Genomic DNA, 10,895 nt, shown 5'->3' on the forward strand with positions numbered 1-10,895 from the left:
TTTGTCTTCACAGATATCACCCTACAGTGGCTTATTCAGCATTCGAAGTCCCGGCGAAGCTGAGAGCCCTTTAGCCAGGTCTCGGATCGGGAAGATGCCATTGTAAAAGCCCAAGCGCACCTCCTCCCTCCCCTCTCCCCCCGCCCCGGCTCTTTCCATCCCTCTCACCCGCCCCCTCTCCCTAGATGGGTATTTTTAGGGGACCCCAGATTCCTCTTCTGCTGAGACTGAACTCCTGTTTTTATTGTAAAGAAACTGTCTGCCCCCCCTCCTCCTCTGGTTTTGGCACTGTTCTGTTGTCGTCAGTGTGTGTACAGTATATATATATATATGTATATATATTTTAATTTTTTAATTTAAGCAATTACGCTGTTACTAAACTGGGCCTGTGGGCTGTCTAGGGGGCAGCAGTGATATGGATGGGGGCTGGGAAAGAACCTAACACAGTATTGGGAGTGTCACAAGCAGCCACAAGATAAGGGCTGGAGTGGAGCATGGCTTTTGCTGGTTCCTGTCTTCCTCTACTTCCTCCTTGAGCACCCTCTGCTCCCTCTCTGTGGTGGAATCCAACACCCTCGGCTGGTTTTGCTTGTGACTTTGCCTCCCCAAGCTGCTCAGTGCTATGGATGGGGGAAGGGAAGGCTCATAGAGCAGTATTGTTCCTATTTAGTCCTGGTCTGGAACCATCAGGGAGACTCTCCGCCCCCCAAATCCTGGGAAGCGATGGCCTGTTCTGTTTTCTCCTAGTGGTAAGGACATGATGGTTTCCTTCCCTCCCCCCCCAACCCCACAAGCTTAAATTCCACCCATCTTGCTTCTGAAGACCCTGGATGTCCTCTCCTTCAGCTATCCTGGCACTGCCCATATCTGGTGTCTGTCCAGTGCCCTCTTTGGCCTGTGTGCTACCCTTCCTTCGAGGGACAGGCAGAAGGTGCATGAAGAGCTCCCTCCTTGGTTGTACACAAGCAGCAGAGTGGGGTGGGGGGGAGTGGTATGGACATAAAAGCCCCTTTGGGCAGCAGTCAGTCCTGGGACATTTGTTTCATCTATGTTCCTCAGATGCAAAACTCTCATGACGTGGGTTACAAAACAGAAGAGACAAGAAATAATCTCTTCTGTGCCTTGTCTAGCTGGAGACGTTACTATAGGGCACTATATGCATATAGGGTACTATATGTTTCTAGGAGCAACAGTTTTCCTCAGTTTTTTGGGCTTGACTCCCCCTTCCCCCACACACTCACATTCTTACGAGTCTGGAACTTGAGAGTACAACCTGCCTTTCCTCAACTTTGGAGGTGAGATTTTAGACCTGGGAGATGGCAATGGCAGTTGAAGAGAGGAGTTCTTTCTCATAAGTAGGCATGAGCTGTGGAGAAGATTGTGCTTCACACCCTGCTGGGCAATGGGGTGCCTGAGATTCAAGCCACAGATTGTACCAAGGAAAGAGTGGGGTATTCCTGGCTATTTGAGCTGGGCCAGTGTTCTGGTATCTGCTCAGGGCTTTCCTGCAGCTGCGTTGGGGACCAGGGATAGGATCATGGGAAGGATCATAAAGCTTCATGTACTAGCCCCTCCTGCCTCCCTGGGAAAGACAAACGACTGCAGGCCAGATGTGGCTGTGTCTTCCCCTGCCTCGAGCTGTGGGCAGGTGTGACGCTGGGGGGCCCTTCCTGCCCTAACCTCACCTGGCCCAGCCCTGCACAGGGCTACTTCCCTGGGGAGAGGGCTTTCTAAACTGCATCCTTTTTCTTCTTCTGTTCCCATTTTCACAGAATTGCACAAGGAGATATTTACATTTTTTTTAATTTAATGAATTGTAAAGTGTCATTTATTCCTTTAAAAAATATATTTTGGCTTATTTTGATCTTCTCGAATGGGAAATGATTATTGTAACAGTACTTTTTTTTTGCCTCCTAATAATAACAATAATAAATTAACAATTTTGTGTTGTTGGTGGTTGTACTGTGGTCATCTCTATCAACTGGGATTTTCTTCATTTATACATGCAGTGTTTCAGACTGATACCTGGCAGAATTTTCTCAGCTTCTTTGGCTCTTCTGTGGTCTTTTCCCAGTCTGGAGGTGGGGAGCTGTAGTGCCTTGGTGCGGGGCCTGTGTTGGAGGACAGCAAGAAACTAAGGAAGACATTATCTTGAGGTGCTTGCAGGTGTCACTCCAGAATAAGTAGGTGTGTTCTGACTGGAAAGATCTGTATCGAAGAGACCTCTTTCTAGAGTTTCCAGGATTCCAGAGATTCTAGTGAAATAGACATTGATGGCCTGATTCTCACCTGCATCCAGTTGTTTAGAGAGCTGCTTGAAAGACAGCTGCATAGAAATTCTGTTCCAGGTGGCAAACCATTTGTGTGTGTGTTCCCCCGTCGTCCTCACTATTTGCGGGTGCAACTGCTAACCACAAGTAATTGGTTTGTGCTAGCAGGGTGGAAACTGCTGAGTCCCTGGGTGTTTGTGTGAGGGTGTGGATGAATCCCATTTCAGGGCTGTCTACATATCACATTGTGTAAGAAGCCATTCACGAAACTCAAAATGTCAACTTTGTGTATAGCGGGAGTGAGAAAGAATGATAAGGACTACGAGAAAAGGGACTGAGAAGTCAAACTGCCAGGATCATACCTTTATGGAAATTGATGGCATGGCTGCATTTGGAATACTATGTTACAATTCTGTCATCTCATTTCAAAATGGAGATCCCTAGTAGTAGAATACTAACAAAAAAGAGTGACGAACTGATCAAGGGGTTGGAGAATTTCCCCAGTAAGAAGCAGCTAAAACCTATGGCCCTTTAGCTCAGAGAAAAGAATAGCTAAGGGAAGAACATAAGAGGCTGGTAGGATGGTAAATAGTATACAAAGAGGGATTAGAGGTTTTTCTTAGTCTCAGAATATGGGGTCACTCAGTTGAATTGACCAAGATGACAAACATCATGGACTGAAAGTTCACTGACACGATGTGAGGGCTACTAGCTTAGAGGGTTTTGAGGTTCTTTTGTTCAGTGAACTTTAATCTTGTGCTTTGCTTTGATCTTCTGTATCAAAACTATGATAGTGAGTTTGTGGGGGAGAAGGTTTAGACAAATCCATTGATAACTAAACAGAACCTCTGTGACAGGAGGCAATGGATACCTTCACACTCTTCTTGAGGCCTTTGTGCAGTGAGCTCACTAGCCTTTTTTTGGAAACAGGATGGTGGACTAGATGGATCTTCAGTCTGATACAGCAGGATTTTTATCTGTTTCATAGCAGCTTTCCTTAAGTCCCGTTGCAGGTTCCTACTCCCCTGCTCTGAAGCTAGACATTTCAATTCAAGAAAAGAGGATGAAATTATCTCTGCATCCCTGAAGAACCTCAAGAGAGGTTGGTTTTCTTGCTTGGCTACTGTGCTGCTAAAGAGTATCTCAAAATACCAGAGGTGACTGCATTTCCACGTCGTGTCAGTTGCAAGTCAGTCCCATCCAGACTACAATAAATACTCTGCTATGGAGGAGTAGATTGGTAGGACAAGAATAAGTGAATAGAGAGAGCAGTCCCCAGCTGCAACTGAGGATGGAGAGAGGTATGTACCACCTACTCAGTTCAGAAGTATGAAGTCTGTATTTCATTCATCAGCAGTTTCTACCCACTTTCCTCCCTATTTTGCTTCCTTTTTACAACAGTAGTTTGGCAACCATCTTCAAAAGTCTCGCCTCTCCCCCAGGGCTCTGAACCAATCCTTGTGATTTTGGCTTCATGAAAAGTCAAGTGATTGTCAGCCAATCAGAGCCCATGGAACTCCACTGGATGGGAGTGGGTGAGCCAGCCTCAGCTTAAGTGGAATGAGGAAAAAAAATACTTTTTTGGGCGGGGGGTGGGTGGGACCAGAATTTCTTGGCTCTAGATAGGAGCATCAGCATAGCCAGACTTTTATTAGGTTTATTGTTAGGTTTTGGGGGTCAGTTAAGCACCATTTTTGCTTTATACATTGAAGACATCCACACAAAGCATCGACTCTATTAAATACTTTATTTGCTGTTAAATAAACCTTTGTTGTTCATCTCCATTTGTGTGTCTTGTCTACTTGGTCAGATATCTAGGAAAAGGTGATTTCTGTTTACCTCACAAAATATATTACATCCTTGGTCTAGCAAGTTTCCAAAATAAGAGACTTTTAGGGAGTACGTAGCTCACGCCAGGGGTCTCCAGCCTTTTTGACTCTGCAGATACCTTTGGAATTCTGACAGTGTGGTTGGCGCAGCCACAAAATGGTTGTCACAGGAGGTGGAGTCAGCTACAAATGGTTGCTCCAGCTTACCTTTGCCAATACAATATCTCAGCACAAAATGCTATATACAGAAGTAACTAAATGCCATGAAAAAGCTCTCCCTAGAAACTATATGAATAAAATATATTTAATAAATCCTTCGTTTTTAATTTCTAGTATTTGCCATACACAAAACTCCATGCATCTATTCCTTCAACAACAATTTCTCAATAGTATATGCTCTTTCACAAGTTAGATACTAATATAACAACATTCAGAGATATCTATATGCTGTACATATTGCTACCAATAATGACTGTTACTGATTCTTAATCCACGAATAAACATGATAATACAACTCATAACACAGTCCTTGTCATTCTATTAAGGACTGCATAAACATAACAGTCTACGTGACAAATCAGTCCTGAGTAAGTAAAATGCAGTAGAACAAATGACTCCACGATGAGTCCTGTTTTCTTTTGTGGGACTTTGGTGAATCACAACCAGTTCTCCATTGAGGAAGTCTTACACAAAACTAGGGAAAACTTGCAAAAAACAAGAGAAAACTTGGTGGGAACTTGTAGAAAATTAGATTAATCAGTCTATGGTCTCGCAAAAGAACACAGGACTCAACATGAAGAGTCATTTGTTATTGCATTTTAATTACTCAGGACTGATTTGTTGCATGGAGTATGTTATGTGTATGCAGTCCTTAATAGAATGGCAAGGACTGTTATGAGGTGTATTATGTTTATTCATGGATCACGGATCAGAAATAGTCATTATTGGTAGTAAAATGTATGGAAGGTAGGTATCTCTGAATGTTATTATATTGGTATCTATCTTGTGATAGTGTAGAGAAGGCAGGTGTACCTCCTGGTACACCAAGGTCATGATGAAATTGGTCAGGTGTAGACTGAAGACAGGCAAAGTGTTTTCACATTTAGGGATTTTGTTGTCACATGGTGAGTCACTTTATCGGGTGTCAAATTTATTTGTTATGAGGGCTGGATCTGACAAATGAAACCTTGTCAGGTGGGCCAGGTTGTGTTGGGCGGGGCCATGCGTGTATCTATTTAAGATTAGGTAGCAGAGATATAAACTTTTTAAAAGGCTCAGACAAACACAACTAAAAGATTTTTTTTTATTAAACCCCCTCCCTCAAAATAAAAAATGCATAAAACATTAGCACTTGGTCTTAAAGGAACTTTGTGTTTCTCCCATAGGATTCAGGGAAATGGTCAAAGGAAGCTCTGGCTCTTTTCTTCTTTCCCCATGGTACCAGGAGGGGGAGGAGCCTCAACCAATGGAGAAAATCAAGGTTTTGCTCTGTAGCTCCTGTGCGATTGAGCAAGCCTTGCAAAGCAAGTTGACATGCAGAAGGAAGCAGACAAGAGCCAGTTGTTCAGGGGCCTGATAGGAGCCCTCTGGGGGCCTGATTCGGCCCCCGGGCCACATGTTTGAAACCCCTGCTTTAGATAGCTTTAAAAGGGAATCATACAAATTTATGGTGGATAAAGTTATTGATGGCTATTAGCCATGGTAGCTAAATGAAATCTCTAGGTTCAGAGGAAATATGCCACTGGATACTCACCCAGGGATTTTTTTGAGCTGGGATGCAGTTCCGGCTGGCTTGGTGTTGGGGGTGTGGCCTAATTTGCAAATAAGTCTGCTGGGCTTTTTCGACAAAAAGGCCCTGGATGTATGGAGTTTTGTGTATGGCAAATACTAGCAATTGCAAACTCACGATTTATTAAATATATATTTTATTTAGACAATTTAACGGGAGAGCTTTTTTCCATCTTACCTTCAGTCACACAGTGAAGATCCTTGCGCTGTGGTGTCAGCTGCTACTGAAGCAACATTTTTAAAAAAAATCTGCACAGCCAATCATAGGAGTGGCCAAACTTGCTTAATGTAAGAGCCACATAGAATAAACAAAAGCCAAGACATGAATATTAGATGTTTGAGAGTCAAAAGACAGGAAGGAAGGAAAGCAAATAGATGAGGGAGGGAGAAGTGGAAATAAAGCAACTTTAAATGTATTCTCCAAGCCAGCCAGTGGGGCAGTGGGGGCCTTAAGAGCCACACAATATATGTGAAGAGCTACATGTGGCTTCTGAGTCAAAGTCTGGCCACCAAGTTTCACCAAGCAGAAGCCTTGTTGGGCAAAAGTCTCACTTGGACTGATTTTTTAAAAGCACTCAGGTGCCAGAAGAGGTGGTGGTGGGCCACCATGTTGAGGACCCCATGGCTTACATACTACCCGTCCTTTTTATTTGATTGTGGGAGGCTGGGCTTTAAAGAGACCAGAGTGGAGAATCAGTTCCCAGCAGGGGCTTGTGACAATGGGTCAACTGATCAGAAAAAAAAAAAGTCTAATTTGGCCCTAATTGAGGTAGATAGAATTTGGCTCATTTTTGAAAACCAGTTTTTCATCTAGCAGGTGGATGCATTCTGATGCTGCTGAAAAATTGGGCCTCAATCCGTATGTATCCTTTAATTCAATTTCTAATCCATGGTAATTTGAATTGAAGGGATTCCTGAATTTGGTCAGGCCAGAAATCCACTTTTTCTTGGATTCTGTTTTCACACGGTAGGTAGATGGATGCTTCTGGGAAAGTCAAAAGTAACTGAATAGAAAGAGGGCCATCCTTTGTTGGCAGAGCAGGGTAATTAGAGGTATCTGTACATTATTCTGAACTTGGGCCCAGAGTGCAAGTCAAAAAAATCTGATCAACGGCTCCAAAAACAGATCCAGGGAACCTCCATGGACATTGTGGGGTTACTTGGCAATCCCATACCAAAATATAGGGCAGCTGAGGGGATTGGGAAAATGGTGGCTGGAGAGTTGGCGGGGGGGGGAGGGGAGGAGGAGGAAAAAGAAGGTGGTGGAGTGAACTGAAGGCATGGGCCAACATGTCTGCACCAATTATCTCTCCAGGGCTCGTTAGCTAGCTGGGCAGGAAGGTTTGGAACCCCACACCCCGCCATCCCTCACACAGCTACCATCATCACAGAGGTGATGCAGGGCTGGGCTGGGGGTTGAGGCTTCTTAGAAAGGGACAGAAGCGTCAGCAGGGGAAGGGAAAATGGGTTGTCCCTTCCCCCTTGGGATCCACTTGTACTGCTGCTAGAACTGGAAGTTCTCCTTTTAGTTATTTTAACTGTCTCTTGTGCCAATTGGTTGTGCCCTGCAGTGCCAATTCTGCCAACTGGCCTTCACCTTTTGAGATCACCCCATCTCTCTTCCAGTAGTAGCTTTTGGGCTCTATCACCTTGTTGAAATAGCAATGAACTGTGGCTTGTTACTGTGGACTTGTGCATGGCTTTCTTTACACTCTTGAGGGAAGGAGGCTTGCTTTCCTGGCCCCAGCTTTTTCTGAATGTTAGACACACTTTCCTTTCTCTCCCCCCCCCTCCAGTATTCTAGCCATTCTTGGTCTCTGTCTCCTTCCCCCCCATCCATTCCCCACCCCCAGCTCCCTGACCAATCAAGAGCCACTGCAACAAACCCAGCATTGTTCTTGCTTGGCCCTGGCTCAGGGTAAACCAGCAGAGAGCACAGCATGAAAAGCGGCTCCCCTCCATTCCCTCCTGTCTCATTAGACATTCAGGTCACATCAGCACTTCAGCTGCGCACAACCTCACCCTGACAGGCTAGGATCAAGACAGTGTGGTGTGAGTGAGAGTGCTTCTCTTCTCTCCATGGGTTGGTGCCATAGTTGCCTAGTTTCAGTCACTCAGAATACTTGTAGGACATTCATTAGGACAGGATCCTATAAGTAGCAAGAATCTTAAGTGCAGGCAACCCCACCTTGTGTGCATAAGCTGATCAGTGCAAAGGAACTTCTCAAATACTGTCCTTTAGGTCAGTGCCAACCATAGTAAGATCCCTGCACAAGGGAAGTGTCATATTTCAGTCTGCAAGACTGCAAGCAAAGCTTAGTCTAACCAATAAAACCACAATGGGGAATCTTAACTGAGCCCTCATTTCACCTACTAAATCCACAAGGTGGCCATACGAACAAGAGATCAGCCCCCACCTAAAGTTGCCAACTCTGGCTTGGGAAGTTCCTGGAGATTTGTGGGCAGAACCTGGGGATGGTAGAGTTTAAGGAAGCAAAGAAGCTCTGAGGATGTGATGCCAAAAAGTTCACCCTCTGCTACAAGACATCAGCTTGAAAAGTACCAACATTTTGAATGTATAGCTAATTTCTCTCCTGAACTTAATGCCAGCGTTAACCACAGCAAGGAAAAAATTCCTGTGGCTCTTGACAGTCTTTTGTGTGTGTGTGTGGCTCAGCCAACAGTATTCTTCTCTCACCATTTCAGACTTGAACACCTTGAGAATATATGAAATATTATCCTTCTGCTTCTAGGCTGAACCTAGGAGCAGGACACTGAGCCTAGGAGTAGAAGGATCATATTTCAATCCAAAGGAAGGCAATAGACATCCCCAAGAGCTAGAATTTTTTTCCCCCTCTTTTGGAATTGATTTCAGACATAGGGACATTGCTCTGAGATTTATGCGAGCTGAAGACTGAGGCTGCTCGAAACCGGACATTATCGATTACCGGTACAGCTGTGCTTTCTCAAGGTGGTCAAGTCTGAAGTGGCCAGAGAAGAATACTGTTGGCTGAGCCACACCTTTGGATTAGCTTGACATCTATTTGTTAAGAGCAACCTGTATTTGCATTGAGTTACTGCACTGAGTCACACTACATTTTGTATTACTTTGTTGTTTGTAAATTTTCCTCATTATAGTGGGCTTTGTAACTTCATATATTGTTCTTAATTACAGATGTTAAATACTTTAAAGTTTTGTTAAGTACTTAAGTCTTTTGTCACCCTGGGGCTATTCTTTCATTCTTTAGGATTTGGTGGGAAGCATGAATGACTGAAGGGTCTCTGAAGGCAGAAGACCTGGTGCTTGGCAGGTCATGGCAACCCACCCTCTGGCAAAGTGTTCAGATTGCATTCCCCTACTGCCCTGCTAACTATTGCCATCTTTTCCTCCTCTGTTAACCTTCCCATTCCTTGTTGCCCCTTTCTTTCTTTCCCTGAAACCAGGTGTCTGGCTTCAGAGGAGTTAGACCTGAGCCTCTCATCCCCAAAATGAGTCTCCTCAGGCTCCATCCAAATGATTAACAGCCACAGGGCAAAGGCCCTGCCCCCCATGCCGACACAGAGTGCCTTGGCTCAATCTGTTGGTGAGACAGCTCCTTGGAAGAGATACCAAGTGCGCCTGTCCTGGGAGGGCTCCTGTTTGGATAGCTGCCCCCATTAGCAAACATCACTCTCTTTATACAAAGACTGAGGCTTTGTTTCCATGGCAGCAGGCCCAAGAAGGAACTGTGGGTGTCATTCCATATACAAAGCCCTCACTGATCCCCCTGTGTTACAGCTCATCACCTAGCAACTGCCTCCCTCTCTCAGTGGCCTTTATCACTCCTGAGGGTGCAATCCAAAGAGAGCAGAGAACAAGGCACTTTAACATTTCTACACAGCCAGGCCCAGGAGTCTCTCCCAAGTGCAGTTGTGTGTGTGTTGTGTGTGCTGCTGCTGTGAGCCAACCTAGCAGTTCTTTTCTCCATGCCTTTGGGTCTCTGTGGAGAGCCATGCTCTGAGCCTTCGACTGGTACTTGAGAACAAAGATAGAATATGAGTCTTTCCACCTTTTTGGAAGTCTTACTCTTCTCCTTTGTGGAGTGGCCATTGATCTGTTTTGCCCACCATTGTACAGGTAGTAGATCCTTAGGATTCCCTGGAAGAATATCCCAGTAATAGAAGATACAACCTGGCTCCTTATACTTTCTGTGCATGTACTGTAACACTGAACTGTAGTCTCTTTCCTTCTGGGTCTGGTTTCCCAAGTCTGAATAACTAAGATGCCTGTTTTTGCTGACTAAAGACAGTCTTTGTCTCATCCACAGTGGTAATTATTTAAAGGTGCAGCCTGCTTTTTTCTGAGCTACCAAGGCTTGCCTGGGATTGAGAATCTCAAGGGGAAAATGATATATATTGCCGAGAAAAATTGATATATCAAGATGGAATAGTGAGGCAAGATTCAAACTCAATGTTTTCAGTACTATTTTTACACGGTCTTAGGGTTTTTTGGTGCAAAAATTGGTGCTGTTTTCAAGGGTTCCTAGGTTTGTATTTTTGTTGTTGTTTTTGTTAGGGGGTTGGTTTGTTTTACTGGCAGGCCTTTTGCTGTAGCTGCAAAGCAAGCAAAAGGTTCCACAGCATCTTTCCTGCAAATGAAGATGCTGTGATGGGGAAAAGCTTTGCCTTCTGTAGTGTTGCCTTTTTATGCAGTGTGAAAGACACAACTTTAAGGATTTCTGACCAGGAAGCCTTATCTTCCCTAGATGAGCAACGACTGGCTCAGGCACATTTGTAAGCAAGGTTTTTCTGGCAAGACTCGTGTACATTTAAGAGGTGCTGGACAAGCAAATGGTACCTGCAGGAGTGCCTCTCCTGCAATGCTCCACTGTGCCATCTCCACTTATCTGAGTAGAGCCTTCTGAGGGTGCCATCCTGCAAATCGTTAGGTTTAGTGATTGTAGATGTGCATTCTTTGTTGTGGTTCCCATCTTGTGGAATGACCTACCAGAAGAGGACAGTCCTCCTA

At 44.6% G+C, this 10,895-nt stretch overlaps 1 protein-coding gene across 1 annotated transcript in view; it reads left to right on the top strand.

Moving 5' to 3' along the window:
• Positions 1 to 1,952, top strand: part of ARL8A (ADP ribosylation factor like GTPase 8A) — a 40,566-nt gene extending 38,614 nt beyond the window's left edge. Inside the window, exon 7 of the mRNA XM_060231119.1 lies at positions 14 to 1,952. Within this exon, the coding sequence (XP_060087102.1) occupies positions 14 to 63 (50 nt within the window). The 3' untranslated portion in view covers positions 64 to 1,952. The remainder of the gene's footprint in view (positions 1 to 13) is intronic.
• The last annotated feature ends 8,943 nt before the right edge of the window (positions 1,953 to 10,895 follow it).

Source organism: Heteronotia binoei, chromosome 2 (assembly GCF_032191835.1).
Source record: "Heteronotia binoei isolate CCM8104 ecotype False Entrance Well chromosome 2, APGP_CSIRO_Hbin_v1, whole genome shotgun sequence".
In the NCBI taxonomy this organism is placed as follows: Eukaryota; Metazoa; Chordata; class Lepidosauria; order Squamata; family Gekkonidae; genus Heteronotia; species Heteronotia binoei.